Genomic DNA, 23,286 nt, shown 5'->3' with positions numbered 1-23,286 from the left:
AGGAAATGAGAAAGGAGGATTTGAGTGGTCAGATAGAAAGTCTTTGCTGAACAAAGACTTTCAGATAATATGTGTGAGTTGCTCTGATGAAGAGAGGAGAGAGGGATGAGGAGGAGAGGAAGTGGGATATGAGTTTATTTTGTTGCAATAAAGAAGATAATTATCCACTCGGAGGTCTTTGACCTTGGGAAGTGAAGAGAGGACAATAGATTGCATCAGCAGGCCGAAGTTTGACTTCATAGTTGGAAACTCAGTATGCTATTTCAAGTTTTTAATATCACATGAACAAGTACAGTGAAAGGCCTTTCTTGCAAGCTCTAAACTCAACAATGTAGTAATCAATAACAATGTAATACTAAAAATAACATAAGTTAGAACAAAAACACATAAGAAATAAAAATAAGAAATAAGAAGGACACAAGAAAGTAAGTAAGCATACTATATACAGGGTCAGTCAGTTCCAGTACCATATTTACAAATTGGATCGATTTAGGTAGATATGTATAGGGGTAAGGTGACGGGATATCAGGATATATGATAAACAGAGTAGCAGCAGTGTAGTAGCAGTGTATATGGTGATTGTATGTGAGTGGGTGTACGTGCGTGTGTGTAGAGTCAGTATAAATGTATGTGCATATTATGTGTGTGTGAGCAAATGATAAAGTGAGCGTTTGTCTGTGTGTTGGAGTGTCAGTGTGTGTGAGTGTGTAGGGAGGGTGCTGTGAAGGTGCATAGAGACATATAAATAATGGTCAACTCAGAGAGTCCGTGTAGCCATTTAGTTAGCTATTTAGTTAGCTATTTAGCAGGCTTGGGGATAGATGCTGTTCAGGAACCTGTTGGTGTCAGACTTGATGCACCGGCACCGCTTGTCCGCACCACCCTCTGTAGCACCATGCGCTCGAGGGTGGTGCTATTGCCATACCAAGCAGTGAAGCAGTCAGTCAAGATGCTCTCACTGGTACAGCTGTATAAGTTTTGGCGGATTTGAGGGCACAGGCCAAACATTTTCAACCTCCTGAGTTGTGTGTGGACCATTTTAAGTTCTTAGTGATTTGGACACCAAGGAACTTGAAGCTCTCAAACTTGGAGTTTGTCTGGTAGAGAGGCATTGTTTGGCAGATCACGATTGGGTCTTCCTTTGTAATCCGTAATTGACTGTAGCCCCTGCCACATGCGGCGGGCGTCGGAGCCTGTGGAATATGATTCCACCATATTCCTATATTGTCCTTTTGCTCGTTTGATTACTCTGTGGAGATCATAGCGGGATTTCTCACATTTGTTCCGGTCCTCAGCTGTAGCCTCAGGGTTGTCTGCGATATGTATTTATATTTATTTAACCTTTATTTAACTAGTTAAGTCAGTTAAGAACAAATTCTTATTTACAATGAAGGCCTACCCCAGCCAAACCCTAACCGCTGGGCCAATTGTGCACCGCCCTATGGGACTCCCAATCATGGCTGGTTGTGATACAGCCTGGAATCGAACCAGGGTCAGTAGTGATGCCTCTAGCACTGAGATGCAGTGCCTTAGAACGCTGTGCCACTCGGGAGCGATAGCCCTGTGTGCAGTAGCCCTGACCTCTAGTTTAGCACCAACCTCAGTGTTAATCCAGGGCTTTTGATTGGGTAAGCAGTGAACCTTCAGTGTGGGGACAAATTTGCAAATGCACTTCCTAATGAAGCTGGTGATGTAGGTGGTTAGCTCGTTGATTTTATCGGCGGAGTCTCGAAACATATTCCAATCAGCGCTAGCAAAGCAGTCCTGTAGCATAGTATCTGATTCTGGTTACCATTTCTCAACGGGTACTTCGTGTTTGAGCTTCTGCTTGTAAACAGGAAGCAGGTGTACGTAGTCATGATCTGATTTGCCGAATGGCAGATGAGACAGTGCCTTATATGCTTGCTTGTGGGTAGAATAACAGTGGTCTAGGACTTTATCGCCTCTAGTGGCGAAGGAAACTCGTCTTAATGACACGGAATTAAAACCACCGTTAACCATTAAAGCAGCCTCCAGATATATGTTTTCCTACTTATTTATAGACTTGAACAGCTTGTTATTGTGTCTCCCTGAACATTGCAATAGACTGTATGGGCCAATTGCAACCATCGAAAGCCGCCAGATTATTGCCAGCTGATCTCTCGTTAAACCATCAATACACACTAAAGTCACCCGCACAACTGATCTCAATTGCAACCCACATTGGCCAGCGATTTACCACTCCCTAACGTAGATGTCAAGGTTATCAGACTATTTCACCCTCTGGTTGGTATTATCATCAGAACAATTTAGTCCTAATCTTTATGAGGAGACTAAGGGCGATTTATCTATTTGACAATAATTCTGTACAACTGAAATAAAATATTTTGTCGTTTACCACTGCAAATCTACTGTTTACCGACATGTTGTATGAATGAAAACTAATATTGATGGTCTAGCCTAAAATTCTTGTACTCAAATAAGTATTTTTTTACATTCATCTGCCTTACGGTTTTCCGATGCTACTGATCAATATTTCATTGGGGGCAGGAGTAGAGAATCTAGACCAGCTGTCTGGTATCATAATCCCTTGACACGGTAACGAGAGATCAACTGATCTGATGGTTTATCCTTGTGGGTTTTTCATTGCAATCAAGCTTAGTTTAACCTGCAGGTGCATGTAATCTCCCTTTCGTTAGTAGTGTTTAAAAAATTCCAGTGGTAACCTGCAGGAGCATGTTAAGTTCTACTTGTTCATTGCAATCGAGCGTAAATGTCTACAGAGATTTACTGAGAGTAAGGTACTGAGCCTCTGTAATATAGTACTATAATTACTGTGTCACGATCTGATACGTACATTACTTCTATATGAATAATTATCTGTCATTTCAAAGTGAATAAGAAACAGAACATTCTGTAACCTTACATTAATCTTATCTTAATTACAGTTGTTTACTTTTTATACACATATCATTACCTATTACCAATATATATTATGCCTTGCAGAATGGGAATAGGTGCAAACCTTTCACTGGCACAAATGTTTAGCCAGCCTGCCTCCTGGATAGTATGAGATTATGATAATTCTGGTGTTGTTTTGTTTTTCTTAACCTCACCAGGGCGTGCTAACCACTGGTCGGCCATCATCGGAGCGTCCCACTCTAAGAACTACGTGCTGTGGGAGTATGGTGGCTACGCCAGCGAGGGCATCAAGAAGGTGGCTGAGCTGGGATCACCTGTCTCCATGGAGGAAGAGATCAGGCAGAAGGTAAGACTTGGCATGGCCGTATGTACGTACACCTGCTATTGATATTGCAGCAGATTTGAGGGTCCAGCGATTGACAAGCCAACACCTTATCCATTACGCCAAGAGCTCTGCATCCCTTACTGATGTTCTGGGTGTTGGGTTAAGGTCGCTACAATATGTCACTTTTTATCTGACCAAGATGATCGGATCACTCTCCGATTATGCTTCACTGCGTCCTCACATGGAATCCAGACTAGCATTGTATTCTGAGTGGGGATGCAATGTTGTTCAAATGTGGTTGAAAGCTTGAGAATCCATTATAAACATGTTGGTAGTGCTATTGCTACTGCAGTGGAGGATCTATGAGTCTTTTATGTATGTCAAGGATGGCAAGCCCATAGAAATCATTTAAACCACCATCCCCATTCAAGTCATTGTTCAACTTGCCATGGTTTGAGGGGCTTTTCCCAATCTAGTAATTATATCTATATGGACCAGCCAATGGCTCTACTCTCTGGATAATCCAGGTGGCTGTGGTATCAGTACAGTAAGTAATGGAGTTTACATATCTCAGTGGGCGTTCTGATCGATCCGTGAGCTACAGAGTACTTTAATTAATTACATACAGTAAGTCTCTCAACCTGCCCCTATATGTGGTTTTATACTTCACAGCTGGGAAATGCATGGTGGACACTGTTGCGTTTTCTACGTCCTTTGGATATTCAAAGTAGATAGTGTCTACTTGGTATATACAGTATAAAGCCATGGAATTGGAACATGAAGTGTTTCCCAAAGTGTGTTGAAGCATTCAATACTTTTTGCATAATGATTTCCACAAGTGATGACCTAAATGAGAGACAAACATCTGTACTATAAGTATCAATGCAAATGTTGGTTAATGGTCTGCTTAATGGCCTGTGTCCCTTGCAACTGGTGATGACCTCAAATCCTATGAAGTTCACATTCATGCAAGGTTAATAGATACATTCATGTTGGTAGGTACGAGAGCACCTCTCTTGTTCAATAAATATTAAATATGAAAATATTGTTTAGCAGTTTTACCTCAAGTAAAAATCTTCCTCTGTTTCAGTTTCTCACCATATTTCAATGTCTGCATGTCTTTCACACTCTCTGCCACTCACCCTGTTACTTGTCCTTTTTCCATCTCTCTCTCTCTCTCTCTCTCTCTCATTCTCTCTCTCTCTCTCATTCTCTCTCATTCTTTAAATAGCCTGTGCTAGTGTGTAGCAGATGGGCCCATAGAGTGTATTATTGTAGTGTAATATTGAAGACCTGGAGTCACGGCACATAATGAGAGCACACTGTGAGAGCTGGGCTCTGTGCGTCATCACCGCCACCTATCCACAAGGCTGTATTATCCACAATACTGTCTGCTATAGTATCTGTATTAGTCCTCCTGGACCTTCTCCAAACGATTAGAGCTAATACAGGATTTATGGAGAGACGGACACAAAGCAAGGTTGGCGTCAGTTTTAACCCTACAGTGCAGAGTAGTTACAGTACTGTTGCGTGACAAGAGAATGGATGACATACAAATGGTTGATAGTTCTTTTCACCTACTTGTGTCAGCTATTACAGTAAGCTTACATTGATATTCTAGGTAGCTCTCCGTAGCATATTCTCCCAGTGGGGGATAGTAAACGATTCAATCCCCCCCACCCACTGAACAGACCTAAATTTAAACCAGGTAGAAAGCAACAGGATCAAACCATTACCTTCTCCTGGGGGAGATGTGAAAATCTTACATATGGAATATTGCACAGTACTCTACATGCCAGAGGAGAGAGAGAGAGAGACAATTTCTGTAGCCTGTGGTTTTCAGTGGAGATTGCTGGGGAAAGTAAACATGATTGGCTGTCAGCAGATCCCATGGTGATAATGGCTGCCACTTAAGCCTTGTTCACACTGCAGGCCTTAATGCAGTGCTTTAATACATGCGCTGACCAGCTGGCAAGTGTCTTCACTGACATTTTCAACCTCTCCCTGACTCAGTCTGTAATATCTATGTTTAAAGCAGACCACCATAGTCCATGTGCCCAAGAATGCCAAGGTAACTTGTCTAAATGACTATCGCCCCGTAGCATTCACATCTGTAGCCATGAAGTGCTTTGAAAGGCTGGTCATGGCTCACATCAACACAAATCATCCCAGACATCCTGGACCCACTATAATTAGCATACTGCCCCAACAGATCCACAGATGGCGCAGTCTCTATTGCACTCCACACTGCCCTTTACCACTTGGACAACAGCTACGTGAGAATGCTGTTCATTGACTACAGCTCAGCATCCCGGAGTCGCCTCTTCACTGTTGACGTTGAGACTGGTGTTTTGTGGGTACTATTTAATGAAGCTACTGTTTGAGGACTTGTGAGGCGTCTTTTCTCAAAATAGACACTCTAATGTACTTGTTCTCTTGCTCAGTTGTGCACCGGGGCCTCCCACTCCTCTTTCTATTCTGGTTAGAGACAGTGTGCGCTGTTCTGTGAAGGTTGTAGTACACAGCGTTGTACAAGATCTTCAGTTTCTTGGCAATTTCTCACATGGAATAGCCTTCATTTCTCAGAACAAGAATAGACTGATGAGTTTCAGAAGAAAGGTCTTGGTTTCTGGCCATCTTGAGCCTGTAATTGAACCCACAAATGCTGATGCTCCAGATATTCAACTAGTTTGAAGAAGGCCAGTTTTATTGCTTCTTTAATTAGCACAACAGTTTTCAGCTGTGCTAACATAATTGCAAAAGGGTTTTCTAATGATCAATTAGCCTTTTAAAATTATAAACTTGGATTAGCTAACACAACGTGCCATTGGAACACAGGAGTGATGGTTGCTGATAATGGGCCTCTGTACGCCTATGTATATATTCCATAAAAAAATCTGCAGTTTCCAGCTACATTAGTCATTTACAACAATAACAATGTCTACACTGTATTTCTGATCAATTTGAAGTTATTTTATTGGACAGAAAATTTGGTTTTCTTTCAAAAACAAGGACATTTCTAAGTGACCCCAAACTTTTGAACGGTAGTGTACGCTCACACACTCACATGCATATTGACACCACACACACTCACTACTTTCGCACACACACACACACACACACACACACACACACCACACACACACACACACACACACACACACACACACACACACACACACACACAGATAGACAAACGTCTACATTCTTTCACACTCTTCACATACTGTACGCTGCTGCTACTGTTTAATATCTATCCTGATTGCCTAGTCACTTTTACCCCTGCGTGCATACATGTACTGTACATATTACCTCAATTACCTCAACTAACCCATACTCCTGCACATAGACTCAGTACTGGTACTCCTTGTATATAGCCTCATTATGGTTATTTTATTGTCTTACTACACTGAAGAAAATGAAAACATGCAACAATATCAATTATTTTACTGATTTATAGTTCATATAAGTAAATCAGTCAATTTAAATAAATGCATTAGTCCCTAATCTATGGATTTCACATGACTTGGCAGGGGTGCAGCCATAGGCCCACCCACTTGGGAGCAAGGCCCACCCACTTGGGAGCAAGGCCCACTCACTGGGGAGCCAGATCCAGCCAATCATAATTTGGCTTTATTACAGACAGAAATACACATCAGTTTCATCAACTGTCTGGGTGGCTGGTCTCAAATGATCAAGCAGGTGAAGAAGCCGGATGTTGAGGTCCTGGGCTGGCTTGGTTACACGTCTGCGGTTTTGAGGCCGGTTGGACGTACTGTTCAATTCTCTAAAGCGACGTTGGCTTATGGTATAGAAATTAACATAAAAGGCCCTGGCAACAGCTCTGGTGGACATTCCTGCAGTCAGCATGCCAATTGTACTCTCCCTAAAAAATGTAGACATCTGTGGCATTGTGTTATGTGACAAAACTGCACATTTTAAAGTGGCCTTTTATTGTCCCCAGCACAAGGTGCACCTGTGTAATGATCATGCTGTTTGATCAGCTTCTTGATATGGATTATCTTGACAAAGAAGAAATGCCTACTAACATGGATGGTAACACATTTGGGTGCAACATATGAGAGAAATAAGCTTTTTGTGACTATGGAACATTTCTGGGATCTTTTATTTCAACTCATGAAACACAGGACCAACACTACTGCACTAGTGGATAAATGAAGAGTCAGATTGGCCGGTTTCAAAATGTATCAGCATGGTGATTACCAGCTGATTACCAACTGTCTTGTAAAACAGGTTGGAAGAACATGCTGTATCAAATCAAAAATGCTGTATCAAATGTTATTTGTCAAATGCACTGAACCTTACAGTGAAATGCTTACTGACAAGCTCTTAACCAACAATTCAGTTTTAGTATTTAATAAACTCAATTAAAAAATAAATAAATTACAAATAAAAAATAGAAAAAATAACAAATAATTAAAGAGCAACACTAAAATAACAGTAGCGAATCTATATACAGGGGTACTGTTACAGAGTCAATGTGCGGGGGCACTGGTTAGTTGAGGTAATATGTACATGGCTTAAAGAGTGTGTGTGTGTGCAATGGAGGTGATGAGCCTGTAGTCACACACAACCTCTCGTTATCTCAGAGGGCATACAGGGCACTAGCTGATGCGCTCCATACAGTATATGCTGTGTTAAGTAGGAGTTGACGGCTCCATTGCCCTGGGCTGCTTTGCTGTCGCCTGCATTCACTGTGTTCACCCTTTTAATATTTCTCAGAGAACACACACAGTCTCTCCTTGTCCTTGAGGGAAAGTTAGCCTCTGGGGTGAAGGAGCCGCTCTGTTTTTGAGCAGCGGAGCAAGAAAGCACTCTTTAGTATAAATGCTGGCACAACAAAAAGGCGCTTTGCTTTGTGTCAGGTGGGGTGTCGGGGCTAGCAACGTAGCAATGAAGGCAGTTATAAATTGATATTCATAGAAAGCAAAAATTGATATTCATAGGCAGGCTCGATGCGAGCCAAGGGGTGCACTGATCTCAATGTTCATACAAAGTTTCATTTGCCGAGCCAAGCAGGCGTTGAGTATGCACGCTCACATACTGTACACACACAAAACCCATTCACAAACACATACGCACATGGACGCACGCATGCACACACGCAACCCAGATCCCCTCACATCAGCACAATGCGGTGCGTGATGGCTTTATTTTTTTATCCGAGTTTGTCTTCCTTTTACTGCCGGGACCAAGATGTACTGTGCCATCTGCCTAGCTGTGTCTCCCTGTCGGGTTCCTTTTGATATACGGCGTTTGTTCTTTACCCACGATGCCTCTCTCCTGGGCACTGAACAACAACTTTCCAGTCTTCATACAAAAGTGAACCACGTATCGATTGGCCATCTCTCTGTATGAACCAATAGGAAACTCGTATCAGTCATACATCGTGCATTACATGCACAGAATGTTCTTTGTGTTTTCACTTCATTACAGCGTCTGTGTTGAAAAGAGGGGTGAAGATACATGCATGATGGATTCAGTTTGTCCATCTCACACAGCCTGCATGTTTTCACAGCGAGCCAGCCGTACGCTTCTGCCTGGCGCACTCGTTACAATCTCTCCCATGTGACTCGCTGGTAATGAAAATATGATTGCATGTAAGAGCCTCCTCAAACAGAGCCCTCACCCACATTCTCTCAGTAGTCCTGCTCTGCTTTGAGTCAGACATGACACAGGGCCACTTAATCACATTTAAATGATCTGTTAGAACAATTCCAAGGGTCATCATTGTTGCTTTAATAACAATTATTGTATTTTAGTGGACGGATGAAGGTGGGAAAGGGTAATGTGTGAGGAGGTTTGTTGAATAGATGTCTTGACAGACCATAGAACCAGAATACATCTGTAATGGGGTGTGTGTGCGTGCTTGCCTGTGTGCGTCTGTCCACATGATCTGTTCCTGCTTGTGTTCTTAATGTACCGAATGAGAGCATTTCCTTCCTCTTTAGTCCCCACGCCATATGTGTCTTTAGGTTTCATTAGCCAAATGCAAATCTGATTTAAAGGAAACTTGGTATTATGTAGTGTAACTGAAGGCATTGCTGCCCTCTCCCCCCTCCACACACACATACACTGAGGTGATTTGTGTATGCGGTCAGCTATTACAAAGGCACTAATGACAGTCTGATAAAAATACTCTCCCTCCACAGGTGAGTGGTGGAAACGTGGCGAAGGGACTATGATTTCTCTCGAACGCATTGTGAAATCTGCCATTTCCTCTAACAGTATGGGTGTGTTTTGTTACTGCACTGTAGCTTACAGATGCCCACAGAATGCAGAACTATGTGAAACCACAGAGCAGACAGCTACAGATGCCACAGGCTAGACCAATGAGGGATGGCACAACCTGACTTGGAGGAGATAGAGGAGATGTTTTGGTACTCAGAAGTTTTCTAGGAGTATGATTGGCCTGGGCAAATTAGTAAGTCACAGATCCTACTAATGTGGCACAATTCTCTCCAGCTGTTCATCATGCTAGAGTATCAATCAGCCTGCATAATTATAACTGAATTGGAGCCTCAATTAAAGAGACTAGCTACCACCTGTGTTTCGGACTGGATCAGGATATTTGAGCTGGATGACATACAGGGATTATACTCAGACATACAGGGATTATACTCACAAGCTTTTACTATCCCTGCCATGAAATATATTAGGTGTGTGTGTGTGTGTGTGTGTGTGTGTGTGTGTGTGTGTGTGTGTGTGTGTGTGTGTGTGTGTGTGTGTGTGTGTGTGTGTGTGTGTGTGTGTGTGTGTGCGCGTGTACGCAGAGTTTTTCAAGTACATGGAGTAGCCAGCCAAACAGAAACATTTGCCAGTCAGGGAGTTCCGGCGTGCAGAATGAGCTCTGTTTTGGTGTCCACTGGTACATTCTGATGCTTTAATTCCATCCAAAATATACTGCTAAATTATTGAATACTTTAACGACTTTACCTCCCAGATTCGTAAAATGAGTTGTGGTATTGCAATTACATGACTTTGCAATTAAAGTTACTGAAAATGGATGAATTCAGTTGCTAGTTGTTTTGGATATTGTCTAGGCCCATATGATCAGAACTATTTTCTACGCAAGATAAACTTTTATAACATTAAACTTGTCTTCTCTTCAGAGTCACTTCATGATTTTATGTTTACAGTTTTACTGCAAGATATGCATTGCCACAATGATGTTTGTTCTTCAAATTATGTATTTTATTCTCTCTGTTGCTGTGGAAACTTAGGGAAAAGGAAACCAATGTGTAATTTTATAAAAAGTAACACAATACAATGAAGAGGTTATATACAGGGGGTACCGGTACAGAGTCAATGTGCGGGGGTACACGTTAGTCGAGATAATTTGTACATGTAGGTAAAGGTAAAGTGACTATGCATAGATAATAAACCGATGCATCAATCACTGTGGGTGGGATAGTCAGGGAAGAGGGCAGCATTTTTGTGTCACAGAGTTGGTAGGGTTTCAGACCTGTCAATCAATGTGTGTGGGACTTTGATGGAAGGCGGTAGATTAGTAATCTAGTCATAAAAACAAGTCTAGTCTACCTTTTCAATTGAATTTATTGTAGCAAAAACTAAATCTACTATTTCAATTTAGTTTATTGTGGCAAAAACCTTAAAAAAAAGGTTGTTTTCTGTCAAGTAAACATGAATTCCCTGTTGAGGAGCAATATAGAATTGCAGGAAAATGGTTTTAAAAATGCAACAGCTTTCAGGGGGAGAACCCCAGACCCCGGCCAGATTGTGCACCCCCACTTTTATACAAAGTCAGGCGACCATGAATAGACCTACAGATATGACTGAAGAATGAAGCAGGTGTTAAACATAGGCTTTGCTACACAGAAAGCAGCAGTCGACACTAATCAAATCAGTGGTTCTATATCGATATCCTTAATAATACCATATAGCCTAAGTATCATGACATTAGCTTTTATAACCTTCAATTAGTTTTATTTTATCATATTTTGGACCAGAATGAGGATTTCTCTCCACTACCTATTGTTCCTGCAGTGAGGATTCAACATCTTCATTGAATATTTTCATAATTTATTTGCAGAAGTAGTCTACCAGTATGCAAATTAGGGAGCCAAATGAACTGCTCTCACCGATACGATTCTACTAAGCTGACATATGGAATTGTTTTAATATGGTCATACCATGGATCATTTAGCAATTGGATTTTGAATTTTAGGACCCCTTTATGTATATTAAAACATGAATTTGGCCTTTACTATAATAGCCCATTAAAACACATTGAATAACACATTCATAAATGGCAAAAAAGACAGTTACAAAATATATCATAAGGAATAATGTTTTGAAGTGAATGTCCTAACTCTCTTTTTTGATGGGCACAAAACTACTTCCATACTTCCAATATTTTTTTTAACCGGTACCAGGTTACCTTCAGATGAGCCCCGTGATACTTGTGGGGGTCATAGAACAAAACGGAGAACATCATAGTGGGGTCATATTAGTTTGTAGCCCAGACAGTTTCGACACTACAGACGTTTTTGCGAGAAGACCAATTTTTGGGATGTCTCTTCATCTGACTAACAGTGCTGTAGCTCTGCCACTTTCCAGCTCAGATGTGGAAGGTGTCAATCGACTCTAGGGGGTTTTAATGTCATAATAGACTCTGAAAGCTTTAATCTCTGTGAAGCAAAAGTACAGGGAGTGTGTACATCAATTAGCCTGCTTAATTATAACTGCGAGACTAAATAAATTGTAGTCTCAATTAAAGAGACTAGCTACCACCTGTGTGTGGGAGAGGATCAGGATATTTGAAACGGAAGACATACAGGTGCGAGTATGCGAGTGGGAGAAAGCAGGTCAGTTTGAGACAGCAGGTCAGCTTGAGAGAACATATGAGTGGGAGAGTAAGTTTATTTTTTAAAGTATTATCTTTATTAAGGGATTATACTCACAAGCTTTTACTATCCCTGCCATGAAATATATTAGGTGTGTGTGTGTGTGTGTGTGTGTGTGTGTGTGTGTGTGTGTGTGTGTGTGTGTGTGTGTGTGTGTGTGTGTGTGTGTGTGTGTGTGTGTGTGTGTGTGTGTGTGTGTGTGTGTGTGTGTGTGTGTGTGTGTGTGTGTGTGTGTGTGTCTGTTTTTGTGCGTGTGTGTGTGTCTGTTTTTGTGCGTGTGTGTGTGTCTGTTTGTGTTTATGTGTGTGTGCGCGTGTACGCAGAGTTTTTCAAGTACATGGAGTAGCCAGCCAAACAGAAACATTTGCCAGTCAGGGAGTTCCGGCGTGCAGAATGAGCTCTGTTTTGGTGTCCACTGGTACATTCTGATGCTTTAATTCCATCCAAAATATACTGCTAAATTATTGAATACTTTAACGGCTTTACCTCCCAGATTCGTAAAATGAGTTGTGGTATTGCAATTACATGACTTTGCAATTAAAGTTACTGAAAATGGATGAATTCAGTTGCTAGTTGTTTTGGATATTGTCTACGCCCATATGATCAGAACTATTTTCTACGCAAGATAACCTTTTATAACATTAAACTTGTCTTCTCTTCAGAGTCACTTCATGATTTTATGTTTACAGTTTTACTGCAAGATATGCATTTGACAGGGCCAAACTGAATTATCTCTGGCCCTCTCTGTGGCCTAATCACATGTAAAATATATAAAATAATCATATAAGATTTTAAAATAGAAAAAATGCTCTCCAGAGGGTGGTGTGGTCTGCCCAACGCATCACCGGGGGCACATTGACTGCCCTCCAGGACACCTACAGCACCCAATGTCACAGGAATGCCAAAAAGATAATCAAGGACATCAACCACCCGAGCCACAGCCTGTTCACCCCGCTATCATCCAGAAGGCGAGGTCAGTACAGGTGCATCAAAGCTGGGACCGAGAGACTGAAAAACAGCTTCTTTCTAAAGGCCATCAGACTGTTAAATAGCCATCACTTGCCGGCTACCACCGGGTTACTCAACCTGCACCTTAGAGGCTGCTGCCCTGTATACATAGACATGGAATCACTGGTCACTTTAGTAATGGAACACTAGTCACTTTAATAAGTTTTACATACTGCTTATTCATCTCATATGTATGTACTGTATTCTATTCTACTGTATTTTAGTCAATGCCACTCTGACATTGCTCGTCCTAATATTTATATATTTCTTAATTCCATGAATTAACTTTTAGATTTCTCTGTATTGTTGTGAATTGTTAGATATTACTGCACTGTTGGAGCTAGGAACACAAGCATTTCACTACACCCGCAATAACATCTGCTAAATATGTGTATGTGACCAATAACATTTGATTTATTGACCTAAAAGGTTAGCTGTGTTAGCCCAGTCACTAGCTTATCCAGGGCCAGTGATACATAGAGGTTTGCCTCATAAACTGTACACTACTGGTATCATTTTAAATTGAGAACATATAGCTCAACATGTAAATAATGTGTGAGTTTAGCTATTCTCTGCTTTAGATGACAGATGCTCATAAGGCCACTAATGCCATCATATTATAGGCCTATGACTACTTTGGCGAAAATGTATTCACAAAAACTGATATACTGAGAGAGAGTAACAATCAAATAAAACTGATTGGAGATCTTACAACTAGACAAAAATATATATATTTGATAATACAACACAGAAACACAGACACATTACAGACATAACACCTTCCCCTCTTTATTGCAAGATTGTAATATGTGATCAATCAACATTGACACTAGATCATTTTTAATAATAGTTTAGCAATTAAAACAAGTGTAAACACTTCACTTCCAAGAATCAAGACTTCATCACTTCAAAATGTACAAATAAGATAACTTGTATGTAAAGATTAGACATCTTAGTCTAAACAACAATAGATAATTGAGTAGTAACAAGTAAGCCATTATCACTAAAGCATAATTTCCAGTTAAAAAAATAAACCCTCCATACCAGTGGTGGCCAACCTTGCTCCACTGATCCCTGATCTAATGGGTGAGCAGACTTCTATTCCAGCCCAGCAATCACACATTTGATTATCAACTCATTAGAATGTGATAAGTTGAATCAGGTGTGTTATTGCTGAGTTGAAACAGAACCCTGCACACCCAGCAGACCTCCAGCAGGGTTGGCCTGCTCCAATTGTAATAGGTTAAACACTGTGAGTGATTTTTGATTTGTATTTTTTGTATTTTACCCCCTTTTTCTCCCCAATTTCGATCTTGTCTCAACTCCCCAACGGGCTCGGGAGGCGATGGTCGAGTCATGCGTCCTCCGATACATGACCCGCCAAACCACGCTTCTTAACACCCACCTGCTTAACCCGGAAGCCACCAGCACCATTGTGTAGGAGGAAACATCGTTCACCTGACGACCGAGGTCAGCCTGCAGGCACCCTGCCCACCACAAGGAGTCGCTAGAGCAAAACCTTCCCCTAACCCGGACGATGCTGGGCCAAATGTGCGCCGCCCTATGGGACTCTCGATCACGACCGGTTGTGATAGAGCCCGGGATCGAACCCGTGTCTGTAGTGACACCTCTAGCACAGCAATGCAGTGCCTTAGACTGCTGTGCCCCACTGTGGGTGATGTTTAACTGTATTTTTGTATACAACATTTACTGACATAGGTAGACCTACACATATAACCCAGGGCATATAAGATATACCCTTAGTCTCTTGGGACATAATTGGGACCTCTCTCTTCATCTGCAAACAGCTTTCCATATCTGAGGACAGAAAACATCACGAAGAAACAGGCTTCATTATACTCAAATTAGACAGCGTATGTTGCTATTATCTCTCTGTCTTCAAAGTTTAACCCTCTAGGTACTGGAATAGGAGAATCTTTTCATAATGTCCTGCCACAAAATGACCTGCCCTATCCAGTAGCCTACACTTTTTACTGACAGCTGGAGATGCAATTTCACCCTCTTCCATGACTGGTATCTACAAATGCATTTACAATGATTACATCATGATAGCTAGCTAATAGGAAGTTAGCTAGCTGATGACATTTAATTAACGTAGCTAAACAGTGTGTGAAGTTAGCTAGCTAGCTAGAAGGAAAGACATTCCACAAATTAACTTTTAACAAGGCACACCTGTTAATTGAAATGCATTCCGGGTGACTACCTCGGGAAGCTGGTTGAGAGAATGCCAAGAGTGTTCAAATCTGTCATCAAGGCAAAAGGTGCCTACTTTGAAGAATCTAAAATCTAAAATATATTTAGGATTTTTTATAAAAATTTGTACCCCTTTTTCTCCCCAGTTTCGTGGTATCCAATTGGTAGTTACAGTCTTGTCTCATCGCTGCAACTCCCGTACGGACTCGGGAGAGGCGAAGGTTGAGAGCCGTGCATCCTTCGAAACATTCTCTTCCTTCTCTTAAAGCTTCCATATATTTAGCCTTAATATGTTTAGATCAGAAGCAGTGGCCAGACTCACACACACACACACACACACACACACACACACACACACACACACACACACACACACACACACACACACACACACACACACACACACACACACACACACACACACACACACACTCGACAGCAATAAGGGTCCCTCCTCAGCTCCTTCTATTAATGGTTGACATTTGTAAATTGACCAGACTCCCTCCCTTATCTCTCTCCCCTTCCTATGTCCCCTGTTTCAAGCTGATACATCTGGGAGGGCTTAATGAATTGGAGAGGCTCAGCTCCTTATTTTGGAGAGGCTCAGCTCCTTTCTTGCATCATTAGGTTTTTATAAAGTCTCAATCTGATCTGGGCTCATAGAGCAGAGTAATGTGTACAGTTCAAACCGGGCTGCACCTTCACTTCAGTTACAGTGTGAGTTTTGAACTATCGCGATAGTTTTCTGTACTGTCTCTGTTGATTAATAACATCGCCAACCAGTCAGCATGAGCTTGAATCGGCCAGATGATACCTGCTGCCCCATGTGGAGTTAAAATATGTACTGTGTCTGCCTTCAGTCCTCCTGTCCTCCAGGCGTATGTTTCTCTAGGTAGCATGTTCCTTCAGAGTGAAAACGTGTCAAGCAATAATGATAACTCTCAAAATTCTATAGCAATGGTGATTGCTCATTAAAAAACCTTCACCATGCAGTTATAAGCCAGTTAAACCATTTTGATTGCTCATTTATTGAGTGAACAAATTGAAACCCGGTATTTACAAACTGCCAGGGTTTATTTTTGAGCACAAACTGAACAGGCAGGCATTCTGTATTATTAAAGTAAATGCCTTTATTGAGGCAGGATGACAAGTGGGTCGCTAAATGGGTTCAGGTTGTGATGGGTTTAGTAGTTTAAATGGGATCAGGATGCTCAGCGGTTTGTAGTTCCTCTAATAAGTGCCTGATAGCTACATTCCCCCCCCCCTCTCTCTCTTCTCTCTCTCAGTATAATAAAGCACCAAGAGGGTAAACTCTGCTCACTACCAACACTCTCACAAAAGAGGCCAGGTAGATATTGTAGTGTCTGTGCCTCCAGCACAACTGCCCATGGATGGGAAATGTAATGTAGATATTGCAAGTAGCAGGTGTGATAGAATATGTCAAGGTCTGTGATAAATGTACTTAATTCAACCTCTATGTAGCCAGGTAAGCAAATATAACAACTGATTGCTTGTCTCATCTGTATTTGATGACTATTTGTTTTCTCTTGAGCATTGCTTCCTTGTGTGTCAGGGTCAACTCTATGATTCCTCCTCTCAAAATGGAATGTTTCAATGTTGATTAATGAACAAAATCACTCCCTTACACACTTACAGAGGAAGTGGATTTGAGAAAGTTGCTCAATATTGGTCAATCCTTTCCCCATCGAAATTCCAGATGGGTGACAATATTGTTTTCAAAAGGTTTTGGTTTATTGGCATGACAGAAATAAACTTTTTGGTTTATTGGAATTTGGACAGAAATTAGGACACTAGTTTGAAACATGTGTGCCTTGCATGCCACCAATATGAGCCAGAAATATTTCCTTAATCAGTATGAATACTGGCTCTTGAAAGGAATCGTGCTCTGACAAAAAACTGAGATGATTTATTCAAATGTAGACCACGTTTTACTACACAAACCTAAACCCATGAAGAAACTGGTATAATTCCATCTTGATGAATAGCTGGCATCCCATCAGTCACTGGCATATGCTGCCAATGGGGACTGTTGTTATTTTGTCAATGTGTTGACATAATGATTAGTGGACCTGTATTCTATGATTGATGTCCGCCGTAGCCTGTCTAGAGAGGCTCTCATAGGTCATGTCTCTGTTAGATATGTTACTGGACAGATACAGAGCAGAGTGTGACCCGGGAAGCATTAAGTCACCTGGCTGCAGACCATGGTTCTATCTTTTTATTTATTTCTCTCTCCCCCTCTCTCTCTCTCTCTGGCCCTGTGTCTAATTCTCCCTGTCAGAGGTTGTCTCTCTCCAGGAGGGCCGAGCTCGGTCAGCTTGGCCAGAGGGGGAGCAATTAACTGTAAACGGCCTCCCCAGGAAGTGAGCGCCTGACCCCCTAGCCCTGTGCCAAACCCTTGCTGAACCTCACTGAGCCGTGCCAAACCCTGAGACAAGCGGGCTGAGAACAACGAGCTGACAGAGAACACATTCCCCTAACTCCTGTCTACAGACAGGCAGGTCTGAAGGGTGGGTGGCTGCCACCACATCCACCTTGCCCATCCCAATCCCACTAAATCCACCCCCCATCCCTCCTCCACCCCCTCGCAATTCCACTCTTCTGCCCGCTGAGCCTTTTGTTTGCCTGATATCTGCCTAGCCCACGTTCTGTTTGCAAAGCGGGCACCAGTGTTTTAGCGGGCACAATTGTTTTATTTTAACCAACTGGCAGTTTTCTGGTGGCCTGTCAAGTTGGCTTTGTGAGTCGGGCAGAGATATTCCTGTTTGTGAGAACGAAGAGCTCAGAAAGCCTAATGCCTGCCTGCCTTGGCCAGCAACACTGTTATTATGATTGTCAAAGAGGGACAGTACAGCCAGAGGCAAGCACATTCTGAGATGTATTGGGGTAGAGAGCTAGCCAATATATTTATTGCATTGTGTGTGTGTGTGTGCGTGCGCGAATCTGAAATCCAAATCCTTCTCAGTACACAGACACCAGAAAACATCTCAAGTACTAGAAGGAGATTGTACATAAAGTGTTTTCCTCATACTGTAGCCAGTGAAATGTAATACTGTATGAAGCACTAATTCAATAAGTCTCTAGGCATTACCACAAAGCTAAAGTACATAGGCCTACTTTTAGAGGATTTTACAGATAGAAAGGCCATTAGTGAGTGATTATTTGGAGCTCTGAGCAGTAGTCAGAATGGTCTGGAGTGCTGACTCTGGAGGTCCGTTTGGCCAGCCTGAAGGGTCCGCATCAGGAGCAGCAATGTTCCCAGGATAAAACCTGGATTATTCCGGAATCTCATACATCTTGGCAGAAGGTGGCATTGATAACACCAGTGCCCAAAAGATGCCCACTGAAATCCAAGACTAGTAGGTACTGATGGGAAGGCTGGCCAAGCGCTAAAGGTCACAGCTGTATCCCATCGCTCTGTTTCAAACACATCAGTGTGAACCAAATGCAGTGAGTATGTGTGTGTGGGCCGACTGTTTTAGATTATCTTTTCTGTCAGGCGCTGGGAGTTTAGTGGGAATGTGTGAGTTCTTTTGCTAGTGTGTGAGATGAGAGAGGGTGTACCACAGACAGAGCTCATGCTAATTAAAATTTGAATTAATCCAAAACATTGCAATGATTTCAGTGAGGGTTAGATCTGCAGTACCGAGGGGGAAAATGATCCTGTATTATCATTAATCAGTACTGTTAATACCTTATTAAATATGTGTGTATGTGGTTGTGTGCCCATGCTTTCTGCGTACCTTGTCAAATCAAATCAAACTTGTGTCCTTATGTTTATGTCTGTGAATGTGTTTGTGTGTCAATGCTTTGTGCATCATTCATTAGGGTTGGGCGATATTACGATAGTATCAGATATCGAACATGATTGACAGCCATTGTCAATGTTGAAGACATCGTGATGTGACAGATGATGTTTTGTCATAATCGTCATAGTGAGTGGACCAAAATGCAGCGGGTATATGTATGCTCATCTTCTTTTATTGAAGAAAACAAAAACACTTATACTAAACAAACAACGAAAAACAGTCCTGTAAGGTTCACTGACAATACACGGAGACAACTACCCACAAAACCCATGGAAAAACACCCCTACTAAATAGGGCCTTCAATTAGAGGCAACGAGGAACAGCTGCCTCCAATTGAAGGTCAACCCAAGAAACTTAAACATAGAAATAGACACACTAGAACAAACATAGAAATATACTAACATAGAACATAAACCAAAAATCCCGAAACACATAAAACAAACACCCCCTGCCACGCCCTGACCAAACTACAATAACAAATAACCCCCTTTACTGGTCAGGACGTGACATGTTTAGCCTATTTCTACTTGACTGGCACCACGCAGTAAAGAGCTGGCCAGGCAGCCCATAGCAGGACCATGCTAAGTGGCCTATTCCTTTGCTATAACCTGCATAATCTATTTCAATAAATATGTTATGAACAATTTACAGAATGCAAGAGAACAATGTAGACAGAGCTAAGATTTTCACCAGTCAGAATATATATATATTTTTTTCTCTCTCTCTCAATATTGGATGATCTGGGGCTATATAGCCAAAGCCTATTACATTTTTTATAGTGAAAACTCCTTTGTGTAATTATTTTAAAAGCCCCATGTTCTCTCCATTTGATATGAATATGACTTCTATGCATGCTGGCTTTCTCTTGCCGTGTTCCACCGTCTATTGTGAAATGGTGCATGCATCCCTCCTCCTTGCAGTTGTGAACCAAACGGCCAAAAGCCACATTCTACAAATTAAATGAGCCCATTAAAAGCATTAAGACAAGATAAAGTTATGAAGCTAATATCCCAAATAGGATATTCTAATAAAGTGTGTAATGTCCGAAAGTTGCAACTTTTCAATGTAAACAATTGTGAACATTTACATTACATTTACGTCATTTAGCAGACGCTCTTATCCAGAGCGACTTACAGTAGTGAATGCATACATTTCATACAATTTCATACATTTCATACATTTTTTATCTGTGCTGGCCCCCCGTGGGAATCGAACCCACAACCCTGGTGTTGCAAACACCATGCTCTACCAACTGAGCTACAGGGAAGGCTACAGTGAAGTCAGTCTATATTCAATTATCTATCACAGCTTTATTTGGAATGTCAAATATTACAGGCAACAAGAAGTGAAATTGAGTAAATAATCAACATAAAACTTACAGCTGAGCAAAGCTTATGAACTAAACAATTTGTAGTTTAGGCTTATTTCCATAGCCTATTTTTAGCAATGTGTAGAAGCTACCTACAATGCATAGAAGCCTAGGCCTAGAGTGGAAGATTAGGCAAAAATGTGAATCATTAAATAACATCCATCCAGTTTTGGGGACAGAAGTTGCGTGCTCTGCAGTCAGGCCCTAAATGATTTATAACCCATCACGCTACATGAGGTTGTCTTGCGCGTCGGCACACACAGACACAATTTTTTTCCGTGCCACAGCTCCAACAGGATTAAGCTACTAAAAAAGTTTCGGCTCCAAAATATATTTTGTCAGGATTCCTCTTGTCACTCCCATAGCATGCGAGCTTGAGGTTGCGGCCCTTTTTAGCTGTCTTTTTTATTAAATGTTTTTTTTTCTCCAAAATGTAATTTAATTTGGCCAACAGGGGTCATTAACGTATATCAAATTGTTTTAATGGTACTTAATCATGATAGGACAAAGATTGACATTGCCCAACCCTATCATGCATCATGGTGTGATGTGTTTGTGTGTTTTCTTGTGTATGTTTGGGCCTATGTGTGTCTGTCCATATTTGTTGAGTCCCTCAGAATTCTGCTCAACCGAGCCTGCCAAAATGCAACTCCTACCGCTATATCAGAAGTGAAGGGAAGAGACAGATGGTGGACAGTGATTGGCTAACAGAATGTAGAAAATGTTCCAGAGACCGACATATAAAGCCCAGAGCAGCAGAGGGAGATGGGTGTGGGCATGGATAAAAGCCTGTTGGTATGACACCATATGCCCGCCTCTCATGTTTATCCCACCATCGCTGCACCGGCACCAAGCACCTTCAGAAAGTATTTACACCATTTGACTTTTTCCAAATTTCGTTGTGTTACAGCCTGAATTTAAAATTGATTAAATTGAGATTTTGTGTCACTGGCCTTCACACAATACCCCATAATGTCAAAGCAGAATTAGCTTTTTTTATTTTTACAAATTAATTAAAAATGAAAAGCTGTAATGTCTTGAATCCATACGTATTCAACCCCTTTGTTATGGCAAGCCTAAATAAGTTAAGGAGTAAAATGTGCTTAACAAGTCACATAAGTTGCATGTCACGACGTCTACCGAAGGTGGCTCCTCTCCCTGTTCGGGCGGCGCTCGGCGGTCGTCGTCGCCGGCCTACTAGCTGCCACCCTTTTCGTTTGGTTTTGTCTGTCTTGTGTTACACCTGTTTTGAGTTGAGTTCATTAGTGGGTTATTTAGTCTTGCTGTTCTAGGTTGGTTTTTGTGCGGGATTTTTGAATGACTATCTCATCTCTGTACCCCACACATACAATTATCTGCAAGGTCCTTCAGTAGAGCAGTGTAATGGCTTGGTAGTCGTGGTGAAGGACTGAGGCACAGGAAGCAGCGAGCACAGGGTAGTGGCGTATTTAATGTACACTCACACACAAAACAAATATACCCAAACACAGGGGAGAAAACACACACGGCGTAAAACAGCGCCGACACGAACATGAGCCGTCAGTAACGAAATAATCCCGCACAACACGGAAGCGGACCAGCTAAATGAAATAGCCCTGCTAATTACCCAAACTAAACACAGGTGCACAAAACCAAAAAAAGGGAAAACCAAAAAAGGGAATCAGTGGTAGCTAATAGGCCGGTGACGACGACCGCCGAGCGCCACCCGAGAAGGAGGGGGCGCCACCGTCGGTGGGAATCGTGACAAGCAGTGAATTTCAAACCACAAAGACCAGGGAGATTTTCCAATGCCTCGCAAAGAAGGGCATCTATTGGTAGATGGGTAAACATAAAAAATCTGACATTATATATCCCTTTGAGCAAGGGGAAGTTATTAATTACACTTTGGATGGTGTATCAATACACCCAGCTACCACAAATATACAGCGGTCCTTCCTAACTCAGTTTCTGGAGAGGAATAAAACTGCTCAGGGATTTCACCATGAGGCCAATGTTGACTTTAAAACAGTTACAGAGTTTATTGCTGTGATAGTTGTAAACTGAGGATGGATCAGCAACATTGTAGTTACTCCACAATACGAACATAATTGGCAGAGTGAAAAGAAGGAAGCCTGTACAGAATACAATATTCCAAAACTCCTCCTGTTTGCAATAAGGCACTAAAGTAAAACTGCAAAAAAATTGTCAAAGAAATTAACTTTATGTCCTGATTACAAAGCGTTACGTTTGGGGCACTGAGTATCACTTTTCATATTTTCAAGCATGGTGGTGTCTGCATCATCAGCAAGAACTAGGGGTATTTTTTAGGATAAAAAGAAACAGAATAGAACTAAGCGCAGGCAAAATCCTAGAGGAAAACCTGGTTCAGTCTGCTTTCCAACAATTACAATAACATAAACCACAAGGCCAAATATACACTGGAGTTGCTTACCAAAAAGACATTGAATGTTCCTGAGTGGCCTAGTTACAGTTTTTACTTAAATCGGCTTGAAACTCTATGGCAAACCTTAAAAATAGCTGTCTAGTAATGATCAACAACCAACTTGACAGAGCTTAACTTCTCTAGGAAATGGAGACAGTATTGAGTAGCTTGGATGAAAAACATGCCCAAAGTAAAATGCCTGCTACTCAGGCCCAAAAGCTAGAATATGCATATAATTAGTAGATTTGGATAGAAAACACTCTGAAGTTTCTAAAACTGTTTGAATGATGTCTGTGAGTATAACAGAACTCATATGGCAGGCAAAAACC

The 23,286-nt window shown here is 41.6% G+C and overlaps 1 protein-coding gene across 5 annotated transcripts in view; it reads left to right on the top strand.

Annotated features, from left to right (window-relative positions):
* The window catches only part of LOC106587461 (spondin-1), a 146,592-nt gene that overhangs the window by 29,058 nt on the left and 94,248 nt on the right, over nt 1–23,286 (top strand). For all 5 annotated transcript variants that reach the window (XM_082969538.1, XM_014175871.3, XM_014175869.3 and 2 more), the window contains exon 6: nt 3,099–3,247. In XM_082969538.1, coding sequence (XP_082825664.1) covers nt 3,099–3,247 — 149 coding nt within the window. The remainder of the gene's footprint in view (nt 1–3,098; nt 3,248–23,286) is intronic.

Source organism: Salmo salar, chromosome 26 (assembly GCF_965601325.2).
Source record: "Salmo salar chromosome 26, fSalSal1, whole genome shotgun sequence".
Classification (NCBI taxonomy): domain Eukaryota; kingdom Metazoa; phylum Chordata; class Actinopteri; order Salmoniformes; family Salmonidae; genus Salmo; species Salmo salar.
The sequence above is the reverse complement of the archived record's forward strand: the minus strand, read 5'-3'. Positions and strand labels throughout refer to the sequence as shown.